The sequence below is a fragment of the Asterias rubens genome, chromosome 21, assembly GCF_902459465.1.
Source record: "Asterias rubens chromosome 21, eAstRub1.3, whole genome shotgun sequence".
NCBI classification, from domain to species: domain Eukaryota; kingdom Metazoa; phylum Echinodermata; class Asteroidea; order Forcipulatida; family Asteriidae; genus Asterias; species Asterias rubens.
Window position 1 is genome coordinate 4,983,624 of NC_047082.1, and position 14,698 is coordinate 4,998,321.

A 14,698-nucleotide genomic window follows, 5' to 3' on the forward strand; every position below is an offset into this window, starting at 1 on the left:
TGAATGGAATCTAAAATAAACAACTCTGTAACAAGTGATCGGACTTGAGGTATTTTCTAATTTCCTGTGCTCAAAAGCTTTCAGATTGGATTAACTGGCAATCCCAATGTGATGAATCTTTCACAGATTGTTTTTTTTGCTAAATGAATTTTGAACTTCAGGCTATGTTGTTTTTTTTTTTCTGAAGACATCGTGCAGTTCTCACAACCCAAATCTTCCTGCGTTCGAGCAAGAATGTCATGAAATCTTCACCTGATACACTCTCACTTGAGTTATCACTCTGCGATTATTATAATTTATGCAATTTCCCCAATTAAACGAGACGTATTCTCCTTCGGCCTCAACTGATTTTGAGGTAAAACGCACATTTTGGTTAAGTTTTTTAAGTAAAATAAATCTAGTTAAAAAAAAAGCCAGTTCAATAGTTTCAGCCCAAGTGTATTATTTGCGCTACCAATAACTACTGTTTACAAAGTGTAATGCAGTGTACATGTATGTACTTCCTCATACTTTCTGGGATATTAACCCATGTAAGTCAATGGACACATCGAAACACAACCTTTGTTGGTGTAGGTTTTGGTCCAATGCTTGACAAAGACACACTATTTTTGTGCCCAAAGCAAATAAGCCAATGTTTTCATTGTGGACCAAACATTTTTTTTAGTGCGTCATAGCAAAAGTTCAGCCCATAAAAAGTCGTCTTGTCTGCACTGAAAGTACGAAACTGCCTACAAAATAACATTAATTGGTTATCAGTTTGCATTAAAAATGGAACCAGCTTGTATGAAAATGACCCTGTTGGTCTTCCTGGCCGTGTTTGCTATGAGAGCAAGGTCCCAAACTCAGCATAGCATTGGGCCCTACACAACGAGCGAGACTGAGCGATGTGTGTGCCAGCCACACATCACAGTCAACCCGCCAGTTTGCGGACGATCCGTTCCCGTGAACTCCGGTACCGGCGGCTACAACTGTACGACCGTCCAGGAAATACTTCGTACAGTATCAATAAATCAAGAAGATACAACACGTAAAGTAGATACTGTTTCCTCCGAGCTGACCGATACTAAACGTATAGTCGAGGAATTGCAAGCAAATCAGGAGACTGTCTCCTCCGAGCTGACTGGTACTAAACGTATAGTCGAGGAATTGCAGGACACAGTCTCAGCGGTCTCCTCGGAGGTCCAGGGTTTAAGACGACAGCTTGAAGATCTTCAAGTGTCTGTTTCTACCTTGATTGAATTCCTTCATGTTAGACGTAAGTTTGCAAAAAAAATGAACAATATTGTTCACGAAGCCGATGATAACTTTGTTGGTAAGGTCAAGCAGTGCCGTGGAAATATAAAGATTGTATTAGACACCGTCTTGACCTTGATAAGTATGTTACATGTGTGTGTCCAAAAACACGTTGAGAATTTGGTTATCAATCTCTTTAAGCATACACGTATAATTTGCATAGAATTGGGGCAAATAAATTATAACAATTAGGTACTTAAATTACTAAAATAAAAACTGAAACTTTTTTATTGTTTACTACAGTTGTCCCTCCAAATGATTGTTCCGAGATTCTTGCAAGGGGTGAATTGATCAGTGGCGTGTACCCGGTTCAACCTCTAGACTCCGGTGAAGCTTTCCAGGTATACTGTGATATGGAAACAGACGGTGGTGGATGGACGGTAAGTTTACGGATTATAGTGAATTAGATAGTACTCATCTCTACGAATATATTAGTAAATAAGAATAAGTTTGATCAAGTCAAAGAAGACCAGGGTTATTTTAAAAACCTCCACGTTCCCTTGATAGGTTTTCCAGCGGCGTCAGGACGGCAGTGTAGATTTCTATTTGGACTTTGCCAACTACAGCCGGGGCTTTGGGAATCTAGAGGGAGAGTTTTGGCTCGGTAACGACAACTTGCACCGTCTGACTGCTCAGGGCGAGTACGAACTCCGCGTAGATCTCACAAGCCTCGACGACGATACCGGCTTTGCCTGTTATGGCTCGTTCAGCATCGCCGATGTAAGCGATAACTACACGCTTACAGTGGGAAATTACTCGGGAACAGCAGGTAAGATGCTGTAAGTGGAAACTTCGAAGTGATACAGAAATATTGCAGGGTAATCTGTGTCCATCGTTGTGACCGATTGTTTTTGGTAGGTTTCAATGAAAGACAGAAAAGCAACATCGTGATTCAAATAGTTGAATGAGAAATCACCTCTTTCTCAAAAACTACGTTCCTTCAGAGGGAGCCGTTTCTCACGATGTTCACATCTCCCCATTGCTAGTTCAAGTAAGTTTCTAATAATCATTTTGAGTAATAACCGATAGTGTCTGGAGTGCCTTTAAAAGTGGAGGGGGAATTGTCTATGTTTTGTTCCTCAACTCCAGACGGAAGAGAAGGGTGGAATTTTGCATCCCTTGTAGCCAAAACTAAGCGAAAAATATGAAATTCAAGCTTGTTATAAACATTTTTATTGAATCGTAAAACCACACTTTAGAGGGGCAAATTTTAACAAAGTTGCTTAAATTCGATAGCAATTTTCGAACTATATTATTAAACTGTAACTTAAATAAAGAAAGCAAATTGCAGTTAAACAAATGAACCTGATTGTGAAACATTAACTTCACTTTTCCCAATATCCCAGTTCCATTAATTGATAAATTTGTTTCTAATCCCACCTTATCGGCCTAAGTTATGTTCGAAACAAATTAATGTTTAAAGTTACCTCCTGTCAACATCGCCTTTATTTACACGTATGACTATAATGGCTACGTGTGTTATCTTACAGGAGATAAGTTATCACACCACAATAACCAGGCCTTCTCGACCAAAGACCGAGACAACGATGCATCTAGTGGTAACTGTGCTGAGCTAGGCCACGGAGCCTGGTGGTACCGTTCCTGCACCTACTCCAATTTGAACGGGAGATACTACAATGAGGCCTCTATAAGCGCATACGGAATTAGGTGGCGTGGCTTTTCGGGTTACCGCTCACTCAAAACAACTGAGATGAAGATTAGAAGGAAAGTTTAGTCCTTAATTAAGATGGACACCATTATGAAAAGGTACGCAGTAATAAACATCTCCTCATAAATCACCTGATCGCTCATCTTATTAAGTTTCTCGTAAATTAAAAAAAAAAAAAATTAAACCTGTACTTTGAAACCTAAAAATGAAAAACATGGAAAACAATTTAATGTGAATTAACTTTTAATGCAATGGATTAAATGAGACATGTATAAAAATCGTGACATCGGGTAGCTAAAATAGTTGCAGAAAGTAACTAATAAGGAATGTCACTTTAAACCCAATACGACCATAGTATGTAAGACTTCCAAGTACAAACGCATTGCTTATAAAACTCTCAAGATACCCTTCTAATATAACCCGTTCTAAATCCGACTCGTATAATGAGAGTGGATGCTACATCTTCATGAGTGTTTTATAAGCAATGCGGTGGCTCGTTGAATCGATACAATAATTATTTTATTTTGTCAATTTTGTCATGAAAGATCCGGTATTTTTAGTTGTTCACATAGAATTTAGATATACATGTATACGAGTATTAAAAGGGGCTTAAAGATGCTATGTCAGATTTTTTGCCCCCAACATTATAAAAAAAAAATTCTCTTAGTAAACCTAATAAGACTAATATTAACTGCAATGGATATGTCCTGGTTAATTAATGATTATAATCTATGACATAAGTATATAATTTATGAATGAAATCTAAAATAAAAAACTCTGTAACAAGTGATCGGACTTGAGGTATTTTCTAATTTCTTGTACTCAAAATCTTTCAGATTGGATTTACTGGCAATCCCAATGTGATGAAACTTTCACAGATTGGTTATTTTGCTAAATGGATTTTGAACTTCAGGCTGTATTGTTTTTTTTTTATCAGGAAACATCGTGCAGTTCTCACAACCCAAACCTTCCTGCGTTCGAGCAAGAATGTCATGAAATCTTCACCCGATACACTCTCATTATGAGTTATCACTCTGCGATTGTTATAATTTATGAAACTTCTCCATTTAAACGACGTGCACTTTAGCCGGAAAGTGTGTGGCGAACATTTATTTGTGGGGGGAAAATTCCTTCTAGCTGAGAAAAAAAGTCCCTTTAAATCGTTTCTTATTCGGTTTCTCAAGATTATTTGGCCGATTTTTATGATTCAAAATTTGCTTTCACGAAAACACTGTTTTCTAATAAGCTACTTCATTATAATTTAAACAATTCCTTATAGTACAGAAAGCAGAGAAAGAAAAAAGGATCATAGACAACACCTGACTGTGTGAAAACCTACAATGTCGCTCTATCTCATCATGAAGTATACTTGAAGTTTTACCCTTTTACACTGATGTGTGTTAGCACACTATACGCAGTAGCCTACTTTACCGAGCTCTGTTGAACAAAAGTCAAACATATTACTCGGGTGGAATTCTAACCCACTTGCAATTCGAGAGCAGTGTTTAAACCAACTAGACCACCGAGATTACTATGTTTCGGCAGCGGGTACGATTTAAGATAATGTTAATGAAATGTGCATTGGGGGTATAATATCCCGATGCAAATTTAACAGCTCTTAAATGACTGAATACATTTTATAAGCGATTTGCGTAATATGCTCCGGTGCCAAAAAGAACACATGGTGGATTAAAGAAAAGGGATGATAGACAAGCCCACAATGCCGATCCACTACTAACTTAAAGCGATTTGCATAAAGATAAAAAGATAAACATTATTTTGAGAAAATGTAAAACTTGTTTACTTTCCATATAAGCATTCTCGAGTGTCCTAAGTCGACCCTCGTCTTAGGGTCATGTATCGATCCGATTTAATCACTCAAAGGGCTGTCTAGTCACAAAGTAATCAATTTATCTAATCACCTAATACTTTATTTATTACCGATTTGTGTGTGTATGTTTGTGTCAAAGATAAAATGTAGCCGAATAAAATACTAGTTTTAGTTGCAAGTGTACTTTAATTCACATTTTCATCCGCGCTCTTAAGAAAATTTTAATTATGTCGATTCAAATCACAGTGTTGTTATGAGTGTAAGTTGCCACCACTCTAACCTGTCGATTATTATCTTGGTAATTAATAAACAATGAGGCCGCGGCTTTTTAATTTATATTAATTCCATCGTTCCTAAATTAACTTGTTTAAACGACCTTTGTCGTTGTCATTGTCGTTGTTGTCCTTGTCGTTATCGTTCCCGTGTGGAGAAGCAGCGTATAACTGATAATGCTATTTTGTTGTGATTTACCCTCGTATAATCTCAATCTAAAACGAGCCCACGATTCTATTTTGCAATTTGTTAGAGACTCAGGACCCAACCCATTGCCAAGCGCTATACTACATTGTCCACAGTGAAAGCTTTAAAAACCATCAATATCTTGTGAAGCCATCTTTCCTTGTTATGTTCAGACTGAGTTGTACTTCCTGGTTCGTTGTCAACACGTCATTATAACAACTTTGGGTCTGGCCCAAGTCCAAAACCAATCCTCGAGTCTGGTTGAAAGTTGTGCACGCGACACTCTCTGAACTCTGACCTACCTACATAGTTCCCGAGTCAGTCTCTCTTAAAGGCAGTGGACACTATTGGTAATTACTCAAAATAATTAATAGCACAAAACCTTACCTGGTAACGAGTAATGGAGAGCTGTTGATAGTATAAAACGTTGTGAGTAAAGGCTCCCTCTGAAGTAACGTAGTTTCCAAGAACAAAAGTCAATTTCAACGAGTTTGATTTCGAGACCTCAGAATTAGATTTTGAGGCCCTCGAAATCAAGCAACTGAAAGCACGCAACTTCGTGTGACAAGTGTATTTTTTCTTCCATATTATCTCGCAACTTCGACGACCAGTAATGAGCTAAAATTTTCACAGGTTTGTCATTTTATGCATATGTTGAGATGTGAGAAGACTGTTCTTTGACAATAACCAATAGTGTCCAGTGTCTTTAACGTTTAACGGCTATTTCCCCTAAGAATCCAGGTCGCTCTAACAGCGTATCAGGAAGAAAAACAAACTTTAATGCGGGTACCATCTGTTCAATATAAAATGATCTACAGATAGGCTTTTCCAGTAATAAGGTATTTTGATGTGTTGACCTTTTTCAGAGGTGTAGTTGGTCCTTTAATAAGTTATAAGTTATGTATTAATTTACTGTTCACGTTTGGTTAATTATATAATTTCTTTTTGCTTTGGTATTTCTCATAATCTGGTTAGGGTAGTTTTCCCTCGTTTTTCTACCTATCTGCCTGGTTTGCGTTAAACGTGGGTTTCAGTCCGTATTGCTACCCTTTGTTCTTATTTTTTTATTTGCGGAGTTCCCAGGGGTCTATTCAATGGCTAAATTCCATTTAGCTTTGGTTTTTGGACGGGTTCATCAGTTACGTCACGGGTCCTTTTTGGTCCATGGCGGGTGGGGTTGGGTTTGGGTTAGTGGTTTGGGGGAGGGTTTTTTGTCCAACCTTTTTTTTTTTTTGTTCTGCCAGTGGCCCTTTTTTTGCTGTTTTGGGGGGGTTTGGTAATGTAAAAACCCTGGAGGAGGAAATATGCAGTACTAGTAAAACCTTCTTTCTGTACAGTCAAAGCTTTCGTGTATACGATATGTAGAGAATGTAAAGGCTATTGTGTTGGTTACATGGAATGTCAGTTTACTTTCTATTACTGTGTTGCCTTTACTATTTCTTAAAGGATTGTAGATGATTAACGGTCAAAGTACTTATATAAAGCAACGCCAGCTCCTATCCATAGCCTCTATGAATTGCCGTGGTTTGGCTGATCACACAAAAAGGAGGGACGTTCTGCATTTTTTGAAATCCAAGAAACATTCCATTTATTGTTTGCAGGACGTCCATTGGGACACAAATATTGAGAGTAGAGTAAGAACTGAATGGGGGCTGGAATGCTTTGTTAGTTCTTTTAAAAGAAATGCTAGAGACGTGGCTATTTTGTTTAACAATAATTTGGAGTTTAATGTCCATAGGTCTTGCAACGATCCTAATGGTAATTTTTTGGCTTTGCATATTAAAGTGAGTGACATGAACATCACCTTGATTAATATTTATGGTCCAAAGGATTAGCCATTTTTCTACGATGGTATTAGCGATACTATTAATAATTTTGATAACCCCCACACGGTTATTTGTGGGGACTGGAACTTGGTTTTGAACGATAATATTGATTGTATTAACTACGTGAATATCAATAACCCGTTAGCTAAGAAAAGAGTTCTCAGTCTTTGTGGTGAGCATGATCTTACTGACCCCTGGCGTATTCAGAATCCTACTACTGCTAGTTACACTTGGAGGCGGCACGATTCAGTGAAGCAGTCTAGATTAGACTTTTTTCTCATCTCTTCAGAGATGAACTCTAAAGTCACCGGTTGCGATATTAAGCCAGGATATCGTACAGATCACTCCTTAATAGACATTCAGTTTGACTTCAATTAAATGAATAGAGGGCCAGGTTACTGGAAATTTAACAATGCCCTTCTTTCTGATACGGTGTACGTTGATCAAATTAAAAATGCTATTAAAAAGGTTGTAGAAACTTATGCAGCCTTCCCCTAGCTGCATTCCAACTTGGTTCACATCCATCCAAATGACATCCATTTTACTGTTCATGATCAGCTCTTTTTCGAAATGCTATTATGGAGATTAGATCAAAAACAATCTCTTACGCTTCGTGGAAAAAGAAAAACAATAATAAGAGAGAGTCCCACATTGAGACAGCGATTCAAAATCTTTCTTATCAAATTTCTCAGGGGGACTTAACAGTCACCGAAGAGCTTAAGTCAAAACAAACTGAGCTTATTGATCTGCGTAAAAAGAAAATGGAGGGTGTTCTTATTCGATCTAAGACCCGCTGGATAGAAGAGGGTGAAAAACAATCACGGTATTTTTTGAACATGGAAAAACGCAAGATGATTAATAAAACTATCAGTTCTGTTGTCAGAGATGACAACACTTAAGCTAGGTCCTCCTGTGAAATCCTAAATGAGTCTAGGCTTTTCTATAAAAAACTTTATTCCGGGGCTGAAAACTTGAACGACAGCAATTTGAGCTGTGTTTTTAATGGAGTTCCAGTTCTCTCGGATAAACTGCGGGAGAGTCTGGAAGGTCCTTTGTCATACCATGAACTCCTAAATGCCCTAAAGGGGAGCAAAAATGACAAATCTCCAGGTTCGGATGGTTTCAGCTTCGAATTTTATAAGTTTTTCTTTTCTGATATTGCATGGTACCTGTTGCGTTCTTTAAATTATGCATACTCCTCTGGGAGTCTTTCAGTTACGCAACAGTATGGTATTGTTACGATGTTGCCAAAGGGGGACAAGCCACGCAAATTTCTTAAAAATTGGAGACCTATTTCACTTTTGAATACCTCATATAATCTAGCCTCTTCTTGCATTTCTGATAAACTCAAAAAAGCTCTTCCTTTCATTATTCATGAAGAACAAAAGGGTTTTCTTAGTGGCCGGTATATTGGAGAAAATATTAGGCTGATGTACGACTTGCTTAATTTTACAGAAAACAATAATATTCACGGTATGTTTTTGTTAATTGATTTTGAAAAAGCCTTTGATTCAGTTTCACACTGTTTTATTTTGGAGGTTCTTGAACAATTTAATTTTGGCCCGTCCATTGAGAAATGGTTCAGTGTTTTTTATAGCGGGCCAAAAGCTTCCGTTCTTGTGAATGGTTTTCTTTCCGAATCTTTTAAGATTGAAAGAGGTTGTAGACAGGGTGATGGTTTGAGCCCCTACCTATTCCTTTTATGTGCAGAAGTGTTTGGAATGTTGATCCGAAAAGACAAAGTGCTTAAAGGCATAATGGCTAGCGGTTGTGAATTCAGACTTTCCCAGTATGCTGATGATACAGTTCTTTTTTTAGACGGCTCAGAAAGCTCCTTTGAAAAGTCCTTTGAAATACTTGCGGCCTTTGCTAGAATGTCTGGCTTAAAAGTCAACATTGACAAAACTAATGCGGTTTGGATTGGTAGCAACAAAGGGCGTAAGAAAGGGATTTGTGAGCACATCAAAGTTAACTGGGTTTTGGCTGAAAACTCTTTCAGAGCCCTTGGTATAGACTTTAACACTAATCTTGCTAGTATGGTGAATTTGAACTACACCAAGGTCATTTCTGCTATTAAAAGTTTAATTGAGCAGTGGTCTAAACGTAACCTAATGGTGCTGGGGAGAGTTACTGTAACAAAGTCGCTCCTTTTATCTAAGCTTACTTTTCTTATTTTAACTCTCCCCAACCCGCCTAGCAATGTTATCAAAGAATTAGACTGCATGTTCTATAACTTTATATGGAAAGAGAATGACCATGTGTCCAGGAACCAGATGAATCAAGGCTATTGTCATGGAGGAGTTAAAATGATTGACATGCATTCGTATATAAAAGCCCTTAAGGTCACCTGTTCCGCAGATTTCTAAATTCAAATAACTTGGGTTGGGTCACTCTTTTTTTTTAGGATTTCGAACATTTATGATCCTCTAGCACTCGAGGGAGGCCACCAGGCATTGCTGATCTATTTAAAAGGGGCCGCAAATCAAAACCATTTTTGGATTGATGTTCTTAATGCTTGGTGCAGCTTTGTTAGTGTCATGTACCTGCCAGTCAAATTGACGCTTTGAAAAATGTGTTGTGGCATAATCAGAATATTATGGTCGGTAACAAACACATTATTACTAACCTGAAATTCAAAATTAACCCTAAGCAACACCGATCCTTTCAAATAAACCATAAACCAACCTTAATAATAATAATAATAACTTTCGATTTATATAGCGCCTAATAACTAACACTTAATTCTCTAAGCGCTTTACATTAGTGCCCTGGTCATAGGGCCAATAACATCCCTTTTTAATGTTTCTCAGCTCCCTTGGGAGTATACAACCTGGGCAACAGTTTATATCGCTCCAAAGGCTTTTTCATTCACAATATCAACCTCTGCCCTCGCAGGTACCCATTTATACTCCTGGGTGAAGAGAAGCAATTATAGTAAAGTATCTTGCTCCAGGACACAAGTGTCACGACCGGGATTCGAACCCACACTCCGGTGAAAACGCACCAGAACTTGAATTCGATGCTCTTAACCACTCGGCCATGACACTCTATCAACCTTGCGACCCTCCACAACCTCCACAACCTTGCAACCTAACCCTGACCCCTAAATTTGAGCAACCCCAACCCTCCAAACTCCAAACAACCCGACCCTTAAAAAAAAACAACTTTCCAAACCATCATTCAAAATTACCATTAAAACCTAGCCGACCCTTCAAAACTAACCCTGACCCATCCAACCCCACAAGTTTATACCCGGAAACCCGGAGCTACCAAAATTAACCTTTCGGAGTTGTGGTTCTGTCCATTAACATTGGCCAGCAACGGAGCGGTCATTACCACACAGTGGATTTTACCACACGGTATGGCTGGAGACTCTGTCCACCGGAGATTTGCCCCTCAACTCCAACGGACTCCCCACTACACCACACGACGCTCAACCAATGATAGCTCTTCACGCGTGTACAATTCATCAAAGATGGCGGCCGATGACGTTTTCAGCTAGTGGTTTGTAATCCCAACGAGGCCTGGTTCTTGATAATTTACCTCGACGAAGTGTTTCATTTATTGAGAGGAATTAACTAGCAGTTCGCAGCGTGAACGGGGAACTATTGGGACGCTTGGTGCAGCAGACTTACCAGGTAAAATCCATTGTTCTCGGTAATGTGCGCATGCTCAGAACTACGTCAACAATGGAAATTTACCTGGTAAGTCTGCTGCCACCTAGCGCCTCAAAGTCTCCCATTGACCTACCAGCACGGTGGCTTTAACGGCACTTCGAAACATGAGATAACGTTAATGTAGGTTAGAGGAACATTACATAATTTGATTTTGCTATAACAGTTAGTGGCAATATAGGATGTGATCCACCATAACATAAACTGACAAACTTGTAAAAGTTTGAGATCGATCGGCCATCTAGCTCACGACAAAAAAGTGAAAAACCCATTATACGTTTTGCTTGACATCGTTTAAAATTAATTAATAAAACGCTGACTGAGCGATAAACTCCAAACGGAAATTATTTTTTTCTCATTAAATATAAAATTTCTCATTAAATCTAAAATTTCCGACAGAAACAAATCAAGGGATTGTTCTACTAGCTATCATCATCAATATACTGTGTTAGTTGTGTGTAAATCTGTGATCTGGGACAAGTTGTTATTGTCTCCATTTCTGTAATGTTCCTTTGAGAATTATAATAAGTTTGATGTCGCTAGCCACCAGCAACCTACCCTACCTGGGCAAAGATTCAAAAATGGATGACAGAATAAACAGTTTAACATTCTCAAATATTCATTTATTCAAACCCAAGTCAATAACTGTAAACAAACAATATCAAGACAATCGTTACTAAGGGAATCAATGTGTGGTGAAGAGATTTTCAACTAGTAGTTTAATCCAAACGAGGCATGGTTCTTGATAATTTTACCGAGACGAAGTCGAGGTAAATTATCAAGAATCAGGCCTCGGCGGGTTTAAACCACTAGTTGAAAACCGATTCAACACACATTGATTCCCTTGGTAACGATTGTCTTGATATTGTTTGATGACGTTTTCAGCTAGTGGTTTATAATCCCAACGAGGCCTGGTTCTTGATAATTTACCTCGACGAAGTGTTTCATTTATTGAGAGGAATTAACTAGCAGTTCGCAGCGTGAACGGGGAACTATTGGGACGCTTGGTGCAGCAGACTTACCAGGTAAAATCCATTGTTCTCGGTAATGTGCGCATGCTCAGAACTACGTCAACAATGGAAATTTACCTGGTAAGTCTGCTGCCACCTAGCGCCTCAAAGTCTCCCATTGACCTACCAGCACGGTGGCTTTAACGGCACTTTGAAACATGAGATAACGTTTATGTAGGTTAGAGGAACATTACATAATTTGATTTTGCTATAACAGTTAGTGGCAATATAGGATGTGATCCACCATAACATAAACTGACAAACTTGTAAAAGTTTGAGATCGATCGGCCATCTAGCTCACGACAAAAAAGTGAAAAACCCATTATACGTTTTGCTTGACATCGTTTAAAATTAATTAATAAAACGCTGACTGAGCGATAAACTCCAAACGGAAATTATTTTTTTCTCATTAAATATAAAATTTCTCATTAAATCTAAAATTTCCGACAGAAACAAATCAAGGGATTGTTCTACTAGCTATCATCATCAATATACTGTGTTAGTTGTGTGTAAATCTGTGATCTGGGACAAGTTGTTATTGTCTCCATTTCTGTAATGTTCCTTTGAGAATTATAATAAGTTTGATGTCGCTAGCCACCAGCAACCTACCCTACCTGGGCAAAGATTCAAAAATGGATGACAGAATAAACAGTTTAACATTCTCAAATATTCATTTATTCAAACCCAAGTCAATAACTGTAAACAAACAATATCAAGACAATCGTTACTAAGGGAATCAATGTGTGGTGAAGAGATTTTCAACTAGTAGTTTAATCCAAACGAGGCATGGTTCTTGATAATTTTACCGAGACGAAGTCGAGGTAAATTATCAAGAATCAGGCCTCGGCGGGTTTAAACCACTAGTTGAAAACCGATTCAACACACATTGATTCCCTTGGTAACGATTGTCTTGATATTGTTTGATGACGTTTTCAGCTAGTGGTTTATAATCCCAACGAGGCCTGGTTCTTGATAATTTACCTCGACGAAGTGTTTCATTTATTGAGAGGAATTAACTAGCAGTTCGCAGCGTGAACGGGGAACTATTGGGACGCTTGGTGCAGCAGACTTACCAGGTAAAATCCATTGTTCTCGGTAATGTGCGCATGCTCAGAACTACGTCAACAATGGAAATTTACCTGGTAAGTCTGCTGCCACCTAGCGCCTCAAAGTCTCCCATTGACCTACCAGCACGGTGGCTTTAACGGCACTTTGAAACATGAGATAACGTTTATGTAGGTTAGAGGAACATTACATAATTTGATTTTGCTATAACAGTTAGTGGCAATATAGGATGTGATCCACCATAACATAAACTGACAAACTTGTAAAAGTTTGAGATCGATCGGCCATCTAGCTCACGACAAAAAAGTGAAAAACCCATTATACGTTTTGCTTGACATCGTTTAAAATTAATTAATAAAACGCTGACTGAGCGATAAACTCCAAACGGAAATTATTTTTTTTCTCATTAAATATAAAATTTCTCATTAAATCTAAAATTTCCGACAGAAACAAATCAAGGGATTGTTCTACTAGCTATCATCATCAATATACTGTGTTAGTTGTGTGTAAATATGTGATCTGGGACAAGTTGTTATTGTCTCCAATTCTGTAATGTTCCTTTGAGAATTATAATAAGTTTGATGTCGCTAGCCACCAGCAACCTACCCTACCTGGGCAAAGATTAAAAAATGGATGACAGAATAAACAGTTCAACATTCTCAAATATTCATTTATTCAAACCCAAGTCAATAACTGTAAACAAACAATATCAAGACAATCGTTACTAAGGGAATCAATGTGTGGTGAAGAGGTTTTCAACTAGTGGTTTAATCCAAACGAGGCATGGTTCTTGATAATTTTAACGAGACGAAGTCGAGGTAAATTCAAGAACCAGGCCTCGGCGGGTTTAAACCACTAGTTGAAAACCGATTCAACACACTTTGATTCCCATTCATAAATACCTTTTCGGTCAAAAACATCCTTACTTTTTGGTCAAAAAGTTAAATAAATGCAAAATTTATAATTGTCAAATGATTTCTTTCAAAACAACACCCCTCCAGCTATAAAATGGTAAAGCCTTCCGCCGCCCTCGGGTAAACAACTTCTTATAAGGGAATGCTGTGCGCGTCGCGCGTATCGCGTGATGTGGCACAAAACTGTTTCAGCCGTTGCTCTCGACCAATAGGAATGAAGAAACTGTCTTATAAGAACAGGTACAAGGTCGCGTGTCACGCCCATGAATTAAGACTTTTTACCGGTCATAAACAAAGGTTTATACACACCCACGTGACGCGCTCTCCACCAATAGGAATAGCGAAACTGTCTGAGGTATTTATGAATATTATAGAAAGCACTCTTGGCTAAATATCAAGTTTACGCTCTTGTAAATATAATCATAATGTTTTGTCATAAAGTAACATCCTAAAATGTTGACAGTTAATTTTAATTGACAAAGCAAAAACAAAACAGCAACTGCTCAAACTAAAAGTTGAATTTTCTCGAGGAACATTATAGCCCGATGTATCTTGTGGTATTCTGCTGGGTGCCAGCCATAGCCAGTTTCACAAAGCTGCTTAAGCACACAAAGTGGCTAAGCACAACAACAATAATTATGCTTATCAGAAAGTTGTTACCAGCCAAACTACCCTTTTTTATATCACATATGCAATTTTTGACTGGTATAATGCTAATTAATTTTTGCAGACCGCGGAAAATTTTTAAACGAGATTTTCTGCTAAAACAGGCCTATGAAATTAATGATTTTGCGAGCTACAGGCATTATAAGTTTAGGCATTGCGGGTATTAATGTTTTACTGAATGAATGGAAAAAACCAAAGCAAAGTCTTAATAGAGAGCTACATGTATATAGTTCGCAGTTTCTTTATCCGAAGGCTGGGAAGGGACAGCGGTAAAAGAAGAAGAACAAAGTA

General features: G+C 38.1%; 1 protein-coding gene across 1 annotated transcript; it reads left to right on the top strand.

Annotated features, from left to right (window-relative positions):
- Positions 1 to 436: 436 nt before the first annotated feature.
- Positions 437 to 3,054, top strand: LOC117304352 (ficolin-2-like). Its single transcript, XM_033788756.1, has 4 exons — positions 437 to 1,255; positions 1,537 to 1,673; positions 1,801 to 2,062; positions 2,784 to 3,054. The coding sequence occupies exons 1-4, from the start codon at positions 769 to 771 to the stop codon at positions 3,026 to 3,028; spliced, it is 1,131 nt and encodes a 376-aa protein (XP_033644647.1). The 5' UTR covers positions 437 to 768; the 3' UTR covers positions 3,029 to 3,054.
- Positions 3,055 to 14,698: the final 11,644 nt, after the last annotated feature.